The 13919-nt window shown below is 43.4% G+C and overlaps 2 protein-coding genes across 2 annotated transcripts; both read left to right on the top strand. All coding sequences in view use genetic code 11, as the record gives it.

Annotated features, from left to right (window-relative positions):
* Positions 1 to 2565: 2565 nt before the first annotated feature.
* Positions 2566 to 10851, top strand: EGR_02599 (Transcriptional adapter 3; the record flags this gene model as incomplete). The annotated part of the gene is made up of 11 exons (XM_024491848.1): positions 2566 to 2671; positions 2748 to 3112; positions 3625 to 3671; positions 3755 to 3936; positions 4007 to 4157; positions 4234 to 4355; positions 5409 to 5684; positions 6792 to 6934; positions 7845 to 8180; positions 8772 to 9170; positions 10705 to 10851. 11 exons carry the CDS (start codon positions 2566 to 2568, stop codon positions 10849 to 10851), a joined length of 2274 nt encoding a protein of 757 aa, XP_024353663.1.
* A 157-nt stretch (positions 10852 to 11008) lies between these two features.
* On the top strand, positions 11009 to 13643 carry EGR_02598 (Serine protease HTRA2; the record flags this gene model as incomplete). The annotated part of the gene is made up of 6 exons (XM_024491847.1): positions 11009 to 11070; positions 11371 to 11703; positions 11791 to 11974; positions 12354 to 12563; positions 12760 to 13232; positions 13478 to 13643. 6 exons carry the CDS (start codon positions 11009 to 11011, stop codon positions 13641 to 13643), a joined length of 1428 nt encoding a protein of 475 aa, XP_024353662.1.
* Positions 13644 to 13919: the final 276 nt, after the last annotated feature.

The raw sequence follows: 13919 nt of genomic DNA, 5'->3' as shown, positions 1-13919 counted from the left end.
CGCGCTTCCCCGGGGCTGCATGGTCTCCATTCCATGCCAGAAATCCCACAGCCATTCTGTAAATTGAGAACACATCTTTTGTCTTAATATTACCACGCCTCTCTTTTTCGAGAAAGATCCTGCAGTTAGCGAAGAGAAAAAAGGTTTTTGAAGCGGCGCGTTAGTGTAACAGCGTTTTATTTGTGCGAAATTATTACTAAAGCGAGCTACACTGGCGTTGGTGTGCTACATGTTGCCAAATGTTTTACAGAAAAATTGAGCCATTTTTAATTCCCGTAAATATAAGCGGTATCGTTAATAAATTTTCCACGTTGTGTTACTGGCGTTTAATGAGGAAATAAAGCTTAAACGCGTTTTACTCCGTTGGACAGGTCAAATAGCAACGAGTGTAATCGCGTCTCGTTCTTAATTTTTACCTTTAATCTAGGGGAATCCCAAGTGGTGCAGAAACAAGTGAATATACATCAAAAAGTCTACTGTGAGTAAAGCGAATGCGATGACTCTTTTTCTACAGTGGTCCGAGGCCCAGATGTGTACTCAGGCGTACAAAGACTCAAACAGATGCGTCTCCCACCTAAACGGTGACAACAGCACCACTTTCCAGCCCTCATTTTGAACTGCATACAAAATAAGTCATATAGCTATTTACTTCTTTCCGGAAATTTACAGTGCTAAATCAAACAGGATGCACTGACGTTCAAGCGCGACAGATAAAAAAAGATTAGGATGATTTGTATGAAAAAACTAAATAAATTAGTAGGCAATGTTTTAAAGCCCATGCTCTTGCAATGAACCATACGTGAAATACGTTGTTTGTTGTGCACGGTCAATGATCGGCTTCATTTGAGTTCCCGTATCATTATTAATGTAAAACAGATCGTACGAAAACAATTCGACTGAAATCTAGGGATCGTAATGCTGACACTTATTACATCTGTACTTATTAATACGCAGACAATAACACTTTTTTGTAGCGGATGACAGGTCGCCTGAACAAGTTGCTTATCATGTTATGGGGACTACAAAGCATGAAAACCTCCTGCGCCAATATCTGATTAGACAAAAAGATTCACAAAACCCTAGTCATTTACACAAGAGTCAATTTAAGTGGCTTAAAAGATGTACAATTTATGGCAAATTGTACAAATGTAGCGTGAACTATTAAGTCCGATATATTGTCAAAAGTTTTAAACGAGATGAATGAAAGGAAGCAATTCCCAATGCCTTTAGCACGTACGCCTATTGGGATGCAAGCATTATTTTAATAATTACACTCATTCAATCAATGGAATAATACAAATAATGCAACTGTCATACACGTTCTGTAGGGCCCCACGGCGCTGAATATAAATTCTGCTCAAGTATTGTGTCTCCATTCGTCTTCAGGGAGTTTCAGAACGCTAAATAATCGCGCAGAACAGATGTGTTCACCACAAAGAAGGTATTTAGGCTACTGGCATGGTCTGAAGGTCAGCCGACCCGGCGCGGTATATGGGCCAAGGCAAAAGTGGCTCCGAGAGACGAACAACCATCGTATTACAGTTTGTTTAAATACACCGATTGGGAGACGAACGTTGAGTCAACGCCAACCGCGTGTAGGACTGGAGAGCTCAAGCCTAAAAGGGGAAAACTGGTCCCTAAATCCTTTAAAATTTGATAGCTTCCGAACTTTCACAGCGTTTTTCTGCTATGGGGTCTCTCCTTTAACCCACTCTTTTTCGTTCCACATGTGTAGGCCAGGAGGTAGGTGGGTGGGCGGAGTGTGATCGCAACTGCGGGGCCTATTATCGCTGAACCATGATGTCATGGCATGCATTCTACCTTTCATTACCAAAAGGGAAATTAGGATGCTCTGCCCAAAGAAAGAATCCCCGCCTAAATTCTTTAAAAGTGCTACAACGGTATCTTAAATTGCATTCTCCTTTACTCTGAGGCACACTTTATGATAAGGACAACTACACCGTTTTGTTACCAAAAAAACTTAGCAAAGCTTTAACATTGGTGTTTTTATGTCACAATGTGGGCAAAAAAGCCTAAACTACTAGTTGTTGTCTCAAGTAAACGTGGGAATTTCCACCAATCAAGTAGTGCCGATTTAGTGGTCTACCGTTAGTTTAATCATGCAGAGTCGTGTGCATATCTCCGGATGATAAAAATTTTGAACAATTTGTTAAAATCTTGTTTATTTCTTCTTTTAGATTGTTTTATTCCTGTTCTTCTAGCAAAGTACCGAGGGCCTAACGTGTGGTCGGATTTTGGTGTTGTTTTCTCTGTCTTACTACTGGTCGGCTCCATGCTATGTAGTATATGGCTAATTCATTATTTTGAAAATTGTGCGTTCATTCTTATTTGCCCACTTGGTTTTTTTGTTTCCTAAATTCTTTTGACACGAGCAACTTGCAAAAGTTTAGTTTGTCGTTTCTTGGTTCTCTATGCTCTCACATGGTGCTTCATGTGCCTTTCCGTTTGTTTTCCGGTATGAAGGTTTAAGTGTTAATTTTATTTAATGCTTCCATTAACATACCATTCATTTTGCATTATACGATTGCTCTCGTTCTTAGTACCATGAGGTCGGGTTCCAGGGTCAAGAAAACCCTACATGAAACTGCAGCTTATGCCATAGAACATTCTGCAGTTGATATTCCAATCCAATGTCCTACACTCCACCAGAGTAAATAGTTTGTTACTTTTTGTGTCATTTACTAAGTCTGAGAAGGGTAACTTGGCCTTGCTTCTGATTATTGTAGTAGTGGAGACGGGGAATTTCAATCTACTTGACCTGCCATGTCTTCAAACAGAGGTGGAGCGTTTATTGGCGGCAACTACCCAACGCATGGCATGCATCTCTCACTATCTGCGTGGGGTGTCCATTCCGACGCCAATTTTGCGGAATCTCGGACTGCTGGAGCCCGATCCTGACAACCGACCGCAGCATCCCTCCGAAATGGCTTCCACCTCTGCAGATGCATCCGCACGGAAAATCACCCCTACTAACGAGGACGACTCGCTTGTGGTTACTCCCAATCCCGACAATCCCCTAAGTCTCATCTTCTCCTCCCAGAGAAAGCAACAGCTACAGCAGCCATCACAGCAAAAAGGAGAAAGTAGAGAGGTTTTGCCAGACAAAAAAAACAAATCCAAATACGTACGTTATTTAGTACATCACCATCTCTTTTACTTTGGCCCTAGGGATTGTATTCAGGTCTTGCTTCTGTCGGGTTTTTGTACATGGTCTCAGGGGCGCTTTTGTTCGCATTTTTGCTGGTTAAACGACTAACCACCATATTAAAAGTTGTTTCTTACTCTTTTTGTAGTTTACGTCAGTTTTCAGTTAAAGCTGCTGATTTCGGTTGGAACTAATATTTTTCAACGGATGCATATTGTCCTTAAATGCTAATAGCTGCAACGCAGTTCCTTTTCTGAATTTGAACGCTTGGAAAGTTTGTTTTGTCCTTTTTTTAATGCTGATATCTTGTTCACTGGATACCTGCTCGGAGAATTTGTATTTATGGTAGGGGCAAGAGCCTTAGAGATTGTTCACTATTTACTTCCTAACTTGTCTGTCTTTAGTTATATGTATTCTTATTTTTAAAATTATGGAAAAATCGTGATAATTTCCTCTAGACTTCCAAATCACCGACTACGGGCCGTCTTGGTCCAGTAACATCTCCGTAAGTTTCGTTTGCTTCGTAGATCTGCCGCTGCAGACTCGTAGTGTACTTTGAAAATCAAAACCAATTATTCATCCCTTCAGTCATGATATTCCTAATCGGTTTTGGGCTCTGATGGAGCCGTACTGTGCAGACATCACCGAATCCAACATCTCCTATCTTGAAGGCATCCTCAAGTCCTACGTGGAGGAAGCGACTACGTCGAAGTACTTCCTGCTTCCACAGTCCAAATCTCTCAGAGATTCTGCGGTAGCCGAATATATTTGTAAGTCGTAATATCAAATGCCGTGTTATCAGCTACTTGCTACTGTTTAACAACCTACTTGTGTTCACAGCGCCGAAGCGGCTACGGAGGGATCTCACAAAATCCGAAGTCCCCAATTCAGATTGCCCTGGCGCACCCCCCAGCCAAGATCATTTCTCCGAGGCCTTCAAAGCCGCCTCGGAAATGATCTCTCTTGCACGTCATGTCGATTCCCAGCTCAAGTTAGTTATTTTTTCCGAGTTAGTAGACTGCAGTCGTATTATTTTAATTGTCGCCTTTGTCCATCTCTATGCCCAGGGAAATAAGGCCATCGTCTTCTTCGTCTGTTGAGCATTTACTGTGTTCTCTGGAGAAGGACCTATACAAGGACAACGTATCCTCCGTCCTTCATGGAGCTGTGGCACATATGGCTCAAGAATGTATGAGGCACTTTTTGCTGTTAGTTTCTCTATAGCACCTGACTAACCGCTGAGTGTCTCGTTGAAATAGGTCTGGCATAACTGATGTTTTGGGTAGTTTGAACGAATACAATGCTGTTATGGAGAAATCGAAGACTCCACTTAAATTAATGTATAGTAAAAAGCGTTCTGTTACATATACTCCTTTTGAGAGTAGTCTTGGGGACTTTAAGTGATAACTATTCTGCTTTGGCCTTCATAATCTAGTCTAGTGCATGGTGTAGCTGGTTAAATTGTAGGGGCAAAGACCGTACAATAATTTTCCATTACTTAAAGACTTACAAGCCCTTAAATAGACTTAAATGCGCACCGTCCCGTAGTTTTATCTACCTTAGTTTTCTGGAGCCTGGATGCCCTTCCATTACTTTTCATAGAACTGCTTGAGTAAAGCAAAATCAAGCAATAAAATGCGAAGTAGCCTCATGGAGCATAATTCTCTACCCACTTTTCTTTTTCGCTGCTTTCATTTCAGTGCTGACCAGCCCCCTATCTGGGTTATTTTCAGCTTCCCCCACCATGTTGATGTATCGAATCTTTGAATCACGCTCTTTATTTTATTTATTTTATTTCATTCACATCTCTTCTTGCTTTACTACTCGCAATCACTCAAAATTCGAGGTTGGTGTGTTTGCCAGCGTTGACCCAGTTCCAGTAGTTTTTCTGAGTGTAGATTTACTTATTATCAGCAGCTAGAGAAAGTAGGGCTCCCCCTTTTTAGATTGAATTTGCCAACACCGTCACCATTGCACACCTGAGCCATCCTTGAAGAGACTGAGGTTTAACACTGGAAGTAACTTTATTACAGACGTATTGGGGGCCTGAGGGAGTGGTATTTTAGTTGACGTAGTACGTCGTAACCGAATCGTAGGGGCCTAGAAAGTCGTACGTGCTTGCATATTACATTGAAAGATCGTTTTGTTTTTAACCTCCACAGCTTAAGTTTAGGAACTTGGCTTCACGGACAGCCTAAAAAACATGCTTAACATTCTTTTTTATTCTGATCTCGCGTCACAGTTACAGCGAAGTCCAAAGCCTGCGAGACCGAGGAAGCCTCTGCGTTCCTAATTACACAGAATAGCAGAAGTGACTTGACAAGTGTGTGCAGCCAACCTTTGAAGAATCTGGCACGTCAACTGCAGGTCAGTTCGTCCTTTCGTGTAGAGAAGAAAATCAGCCAAGCTAGTGAGGAATTGGGATTGTTTCCATTGACCCTCTACCTCAACCACCTCTCCCACCGTCCCGAAAAACCGCTTATTCACCTGTCTGAGAAGTCAAATGCTTTACCTATCCGTGAGTTTGTTTCCTCTATCTCAACACTTTTTTTGCAAGACCTTCATTTTTTAATTGAAACGATGCCTTCAATCGTCGTACATGTTGAGTTCCTCAGTTTTCGGCTGTGCTTCAATCTAATTACTCCTGGGTTTTTTGCTGTGAAGTCCCATCACCCCGATATAATTCCCCTTTTAAAGTTATGGCTAGGATATTTTGAAGATTTTTTAAGCATCGCTTCTTTGCTTTTTCGAATATGAACCTCTTACCACAAATGTCTGCGTGGTGTTTTCAATTCTTGTACCAAGCACGTAAATCGTTAGTAGTCTGCGAAGTTTATTCCCAGCTAAATGAGTCGGTCATTTGGAAGACTGGAATAGAAGTCAAGGTAAATGATAAACTTTATCATCAAAATTGACGGCAAAATTTGCTGAGGCCCGTTTGAAGTTAATTGGTCAGTTCGAATTAAAGTAGTGCCCGAGAAGTAGCCCTCATGAATCCAGTTTCCACTGTCTTGGCATAAGCACGGGTGTGGTTACTACCACAGGTAGAGTTGGTGATTGACTATTTGTGATAATAGTATGGACTCGTTTGCCTCATTGGCTAAATAAAAATGGACAGCTGTTCTATAATCCTCGGCCAAGTCTCCGCAAAACCAGGAGACCATAGTCTTCTGCCTGGGACTGTCTACTATTGCTTCATGGGAATTTGTCAGTCAGTGGCAACCTATCGGGTGTAACGATGTGAGAAAGACCAACTGCCTTAGTGCCTGAGATTGGCCCATAGCGAGGAACCAGTTATTTCCAACCAGATGTCATGCATCACATTCCACTATCTTTCGTTTTACCAGGCCTCGCATAATTGACTGACTGGTTTATTTTCCGATTTCGTTAGAACACTTCTTCCAACTTATGGGGAGGGCAATTTCAGCCCAACAACTTACGAAAATGCCTTTTTTGGCCCCATCGTCCGTCGTACCTTTAGTCCTTGTTACCGATATAAAATACCATCGAAATTGAGTACCTGTACAGTTGGTATTCTAGGTGTGCGTACTCCCTTCCTCTTATTTAGAGTCGCCTTTGACTGTAAGTTCCATATTTACTCCTCTATTTCTGCACTTACTCGCAGCCTCTGAAATACAAAATCACGAGTTGACGACGGCAGTGGATTGCAAGGATTCACTCTTGAACGGACTCGATCATTCCCCCAAGGAGTTTCCTGCTCCACCTTCACCTCGATTTAACCGGCGCGGCCAACCCGATCCGGTGGATGTATGTTTCTAGCTTCTTTTAGCCCTTGGAATCTCGACCATTTGCATCTGTGCACCTACATTTCCCGGTGCTTGTTAAATATCTGTTTACCTCAGGAATAGTTTTAGGAAATCATTTATACGATTTCATTATGGTCAAGTCGATTTGGTGAAAGGCAATGTTTTTGACCTATTATTTCCGTCAAAGTAACCACTCTGTTTTTTGATCCTTAAAATGCGCTTTAAAGGTCTTTTTGGAGATATCAATTTGACTATTGGCGCCCTCCATTACTACAAATTGGGTAGGAATCCAATACCTGGTTATTTCATTTGAATATGCAACGTGCTACAGTTCATGACTTGCTTACGAAACTTTGTGTAAGGATGGTGCTAATCACTTACTGCCAAAATGTAAGGCTTTTCGAAACCCGGAAACAGCCGCTATCGTCCAAGTGCGGATTTTTTCCACACGAAGCGAATGCTTACTAGCATAGGAAAGTGGGCAGACTTAAAACTTGTTAATCGCTCTTGATGGAAATATGGCAACGCTGCAATTCACAGTTGTCTGATTTACAGAATGGCTTTTTGGGGATGTAGGAACGAGGTGTTTAAGGAACTGCAGAGATTGCAGCCATATTTTCTGTTCATAATGCATACACTGAGTTGATAGGGATAAAGCTTGGAATTTGCACTTAAATTCCAAGTTAACCTATTGCAGCGTCTCTTCTGAGTTACTCCTGAAGATGTTGTAAAGCAAGCATATGTAGACACAGTTTTATTATAAGCGTGAAAAAATTGGGAGATATGCAGCATAGGGGGCATTAATAGAGCCTCATTCTGCTGGCATGAAGGGCTATCGATGAGTGAACAAGGCAGCTGACGTCGATATAGTGTTGAATATACGTAATTAAAAGGTAGTTTTCTCCTGTTAGGGACAAAAGTTTTCTACCTCGCAGTCAAACAGCCGTGCGTCGTCAAGGAATCAGGCAGAGAATGGCGAAGAAATGTCGACCACGCCAACGATAACGACGGACCCATCGAGTGGTGGTAATGAGGACACGAGTCCTGCGGACACGGAGATGGGCGGTAGCATCTCGGACGCCACTGATGCAGTCGCACCACTTCGACCGCCTCCTCCACCCTCTGCCACCGATAGTGGCAGTGGTCCGAGTGCTGACCCCGAGGCGACTTTTGAACCCCTCACTTCTTGCCAGTTGGAACCTGTTAAGGTGCTCAACAATTGCACCAGCGAGAAAAATTCTTTCACTGTAAACTATGTAAGGGACATCTTTTCCACCGATTATTTTTTTTGTTAGTGTAGATTCTAGAACCTAATTTTATCGTCTACTAACGTGAACGGTTTCAACGGTGCCTTTTTCTATTAAAATTTCCTTTGTCACAAGCTGTATTACACTTGAGCATTATGTCCTTTGAAATTTATGCGGTGACACCAGATTTCAGTTATTATGACATGTCATTTGCCATATTCTTGTAATATTGCGAAACTTTTCCCTATTTGTGTGCTCCATCATCTGCTCAGGGTTCTAGAGGTAATTGGCTTTCATGTTAGCAACTGTCAGCTATGGCTCCTCTCTTTCGACCCAAGGTCACGCACTTTCTGATTGGAAGGCATTGCGCTTTCGATGCATCGCTCAGGCTCCATGCTGATGAAAGGGATGTTGTGGGCATTGTAATATAAGTAAATAATGTGAACGCAACCACTAGAGCATTGCTGTTTCTGAATTATCACTTATTTCCCTTCGACTACCTTGTTTCGTTTTCTGCCGTCCCCGTCATCCGTTTCCCTGTTGTGTGTAAATACATTGCGGTGGTTAGACTGAGTTCCTTTCTCGATCTAGATGAGCTCTTGTCCAGGCTCTTCCGCATCTCTGGTCAAGTTGGAGGAAGATGTGGCGCCACAAAAGTGCTCGCCTCGAGGCGTTACGACTTGCAACGGTAACGTGAAAAGGAGTGAAGGTGGTGATTGGTTCTCTAACATTCTTCCCCACCTCGAGGACACGGACGACGATCTCTCGAGTTGTCTGCTCAATTTGACCACCACCAACGGAGTGGAGGCGGTGGGTGCGAGTGCCGGTAGCAGTACCGACCAGCTGACTCTCGCCCTGCTGCGGCGCCAACGTGAGTTGCGTCTAGTATGTGCGGCGAACCACAACATCCTCCATCGACTTATTCAGGCAGCGCGGAGAGATCTACAGCGGCAGGAGATTCAACGACGCCTCGCTATCGCTGATGCCGATGTACGTTGTTAGTCGCCGAAACATTCTATGAACAACCACTACCTTCTGCTCGAATTATTGACCTCCCCCATCAATGTTTGGGTAAACTTTCTGAGCGACCCATTCTAGCCGTATAATAGAGAGAAGCCCAACATATTTTACCACTATTATTTTAGTCCATAGGGATAGTGATTGGTTAACATTATGCTTTGAATGGGTGGTTAAGCAAGCATTCAAATTGCATGCATTTCTTCTTCAGTCACCTTTGCCACTCTTGTAACTGACCTTGGTGGCGGTGTTTACAAATACAAACAGTTTGAGCGTTTATATTTTTGAAGTTGTAAATTTTCCTCTTTTACGCCAAATTCGCTATTTTCAGTGAATCCGAATAAGACTTTCTCATTTACTCTTTTTGGGTAATGACTCCTCCGTGTTAGTGCACTTTATGTGGACCGATTCATCCACTCCTATCAGGATCGTTTACTAGTTATTACTACGTGATGGTTGTAGTCGTTCATTGAGTTCCGAAATGACATAGTAAAGCTCTCTGATCTGGAGTCCTTATCTTCTTTGTTATTCGGTTGGGACCGCGAGTAGTCGAGCTTGGTCAGCCCCCAGCGGGTATTTAGTAATCAACACTGGGTAATATCCTCTCTGCGTCCGTACTTGTATGCACGTGTTCATACTCTACTTTTAGCTTTTTTCAAGAACTTTGCCTTTTAATTGTTATTTGATTTCGTACTTTTCTTCTGTTGATTGGAAATTTGGTTGTGTTTCATCATGTGGCAATGCATCCTTCGTCTTTGTTTGTTTTTATGCAATTCCTTCCCCACCTGAAACTCCGACATTTGCTCAAAATATGTCCACTGCTAGGTGGGCAATGCCCGTTTCCCATTTAAGTACCAGAATCCATTATTCATGTGCTTTATCGCATCTACTGCTCTCTTGTTGGCTCAGTTTTAAGCGGCTCATTCCGGTCAAGCAAAGCTTCCCGTATTTTAATTTCATTCGTGTGCTTTAAAGTGTTTGTCTTTATTTTATGTATCCTTTGTCTGCTGTTTTGCCAGTATGCTGTTTGGTCATTCTAGTCATCGCCGCGCAGTAGTCTATTTTCCTTTTTCACTCAAAAATGAGCTAACTTCTTAGCAAATTCATTTTACTCATTTCTATTTTCCTCGAAAATTAATTCACTTTAGGACTACTGTTAGAATTTGTGTCTCGTGAGTGTATGAGAAATTTCAGCATCCAACATGCCTTTGCTAACTCACGAGTTCTCACTCGTATGCAACGCAAGTTTTGCAGTTGTTTAGGCCGATTGCTTCTCATGCTTGGACCCGTGAAATGTCGCATTTTGCACATGACTTTTAGGCCATCCATTTACAGTTTGATACAGAACCTGCGGTTGTATAAAAGCGATGCTTGTGCCAATAGTGCGCTCCAAATGCTGTGTAGTGTGATACTTACGCAAGTCACTAATGCCTCCCTAAACATCCACCTGCTACAGGTGCGGTTGTCGGTTTTTAACCTATCACTATCACTACCATTATTCATCCAGGTCATTGAGGCGTACAACAAGCTGGAGAGCTACAAAGTGCAAAAGCGCTCAGCACTGAAGCGAGATCGGGATTTTGCCTGGAAGACACTCAAGGAACGCCAGAAGATTCGAGCCGAGCTTGACGCCTTCGATAAGAAACCTCCCTAACTCGCTCGCTTCTCCACCTGGCCTCCCTGTGTCTCTCTACTCTGTATAAATTGTATCCACTTTGTATATTTACCTCCTGATACTTTCCTGGAACACTCATCCTCTACTTTCCTTCTAATATCGTCTTAATCTCTTCCCTCCACGTGTGTACGTATATATGTGTATGTTATTCAATTGCTACCTTAGCAATACAGCCGCTTTTTTAATCAATAAACAAATGTGCGTCCCCAATGAGCCTCCTTTTTTCTCTCTTACTAACTGCTTTGTGTGTGCTTCAGACGGGCCCATTGTTTGACGCCGAATTAAAGGATGCTTTACTCTATCAAGTTTCCGAGTGTTGTGTACACAACTGAACGTCTTGCCGTGTTTCGGCGCACATTTTCACTGACTGCAACTAGTGATGGATAAAAATGGGTCTTATTGCAATCTATTTTCTTCCATTTTGTAACTAACTACATCATCCCTTTTAAAGTCCTTTTGGGTCAAAATACTTCGCACGTCTTGGGTATCGCCACCCAGGTGGCGAGGGATTGCTGCTACCTCTCAGTTCCATCATGACGACGCCTTCCGCTACCACTGCTCCTATAGGCACTCGCAGCACAAACGGTCCAAGTGGAATTTCTTGCCCTGTCTCGCCCTTTCTGTCCCCTTGATCGCTTTTACTCGCCAAAATGACGCCAGTGAGGATGATCACGACGATGCCAGCAACAAAAGCAGTCTGGGTCTTTTCTCCACGGTGATCTGTGCAACCGACCTGTCGCCTGAACGCCTGGCCGCAATCAGGTCCCTCAACATACTTTCCAAGGTTGTTGAAGAGGTCTCCCCTGCAGTAGTCTCGATCACCGCCGTTGGGTAGCGCATTCTACTTATTTGCATTTGAGTATCGACACCCATTCTCTTCCAACTATCTGCATTATTTTATTGCATCTCTGCGACTAGGCACTTATTCCAAGTACACGCCTCCACAGGCTCGGGTTTTATTGTCGACAATACCGGTCTGGTTATTACAAACGCCCATGTCGTGGGCTACAAGCAAGCCTTGAAGGTTTCTACTCCCAGTGGGCAAGAATTCGGGGCCAGGGTTCTCGCTCTCGATGTAAACTCGGATTTGGCGCTTATTCAGGTAAAGCGTGCCTTTTCAGCCGCATCATAACTGAACAACTGCTTTACTCTGGCTAGAGTGCTTTACAGCATTTTCAAGTCGCTGGCTAGACGGATAATTCAAGTTTCTTTCCTACAAGGATTACTGGTGTTAGACGTATGTTCCCAGATGGAATCCTGAAACATCAATGTGTTTCATATATTAAATGATTAACCTATAGTTTTTCTCAATCAAGTGTCTTCCGCTTTCTTGAGTGAATTAAATTTGGTTTAGGGCTTAATTTCTCCTCTAGGACAACGTGCTGTAAATATGTAATGCTCACTGCTTGGGGTATAACCATGGCTTCTCGGCTGTCAGTGGCTGATTTGAAGCATGAATTGTTACCTTTTCATCATTCTAGATTTTGGCCGATACTGAGACGCTGGCAAAGCTTCCAGTGCTTAAACTGGCATCCGGAGAGCAGGCTATTCGACCGGGAGATTTCGTTATCGCCCTGGGGAGTCCATTGTCGCTCTCCAACACTGTCACCGCAGGTGTCGTCTCAGCTGTTGATAGGGATTTGGGCAACCGCACCGGTCTCAAGTACATCCAAACCGACGCCATTATCACGGTTAGTTTACATCTACTGTGAATAGATAGAAGAGTTCATGGACTGTTAACAGAAGCGATGTGAGTGGATTGCTACGGCATCAATGATGACTGAAACCCATTGGAACTCAAGGGATCGTGTAGTCTAGTGTGCAAGTATAGTAAACAGTATGTTGTACCTCAGCAATAAAATTATTCTATGTGGTGTTGTGCTGTAGTTTGGCAATTCGGGTGGTCCACTGGTGAGCCTCTACGGTGAGGCGATCGGAGTGAATACGATGATAGCAGATACGGGCCTGAGTTTCGCCATCCCTATCGACCAGGTGCATCGCTTCTTAGCTACGGCGAAGGAGGCACTCGCGGCGGAGGAGGAGCAACGGCGCCAAGGCCGCTCTCGTAGTGCCTCAGAGCGCTCTCTATCGCCGTCGCCACAGCCGCGCCGGTCAAAGTCGTGGCAGTGGTTTGGCAGCGGTAACGACGAGACAGCAATGGGGCGGGATGCCGCCTCTGTTATTGTCGAATCAGGAAAGAGACAGACCCGCTACTTAGGCCTGGTGATGCGAACTCTCACACCCGAGTTGGTCGCCGAGTTGATATCACTGGGCCATCTGCGTGCTGGTAGTGGTGTCGATAGGGCTCACTGCACAGGTGTCTACATTCAGGGTGTTATTCGTAATTCTCCGGCTGAAAGGTAGTCCTTCGAGGGTTCACTCGATGTACTTCTGTTATGCTTTCTTTCCTGCGTTGCACTGATGGTGATATCGCATGGCAGGAATTTATTTCCAATTGTTTACTATCCCAGAGACATTCTATCAAAGCTTAGCAATCTTCAGTCTTTGATTTTGTTATCAGAAACCAGTCTTAGACACACCCAAAGGTCTTGGGTTTTTATACATCGGTTTTGGGTGTTATCAAATTGGTCTTGTCAAATTTCAGAGCCGACCTGAGGCCCGGAGATGTGATCATCGCCATTAATGGCACCAAGATAATTAACGCGAATGAAGTTGCGGAAATTATTAAGGAGCAGGAGAGCTTTTCGGTGACAGTACTTCGCAACGGTGAGCAGCTGGAGATTGATGACGTCAAATCAGAGCCCGTCTAGGTGAGGAAATCTCAACGCTGTCGACATCCCTACTCCCAAATGGACGGTTACTCCTCTTAAATTACGCAATTTTTCTGTCAGTAGATATGCTTTGATAAAGCCCTGCTTTTGGGACTCAAGTACCAGGTCATATTGCTTGTCACGGTATTGCTTTGATCGAGTTTCCGACATTTCCCTTAGTAAAATTGATCGCTACGAGGGCTGTTCAATTCGAATCGGGACTTGATAAAAGCAATAGCCAATATTAACGGCTTCGCCTCATTTACATACTTAGCC

The sequence above is a fragment of the Echinococcus granulosus genome, assembly GCF_000524195.1.
Source record: "Echinococcus granulosus chromosome Unknown EG_S00012, whole genome shotgun sequence".
In the NCBI taxonomy this organism is placed as follows: Eukaryota; Metazoa; Platyhelminthes; class Cestoda; order Cyclophyllidea; family Taeniidae; genus Echinococcus; species Echinococcus granulosus.
The sequence above is the reverse complement of the archived record's forward strand: the minus strand, read 5'-3'. Positions and strand labels throughout refer to the sequence as shown.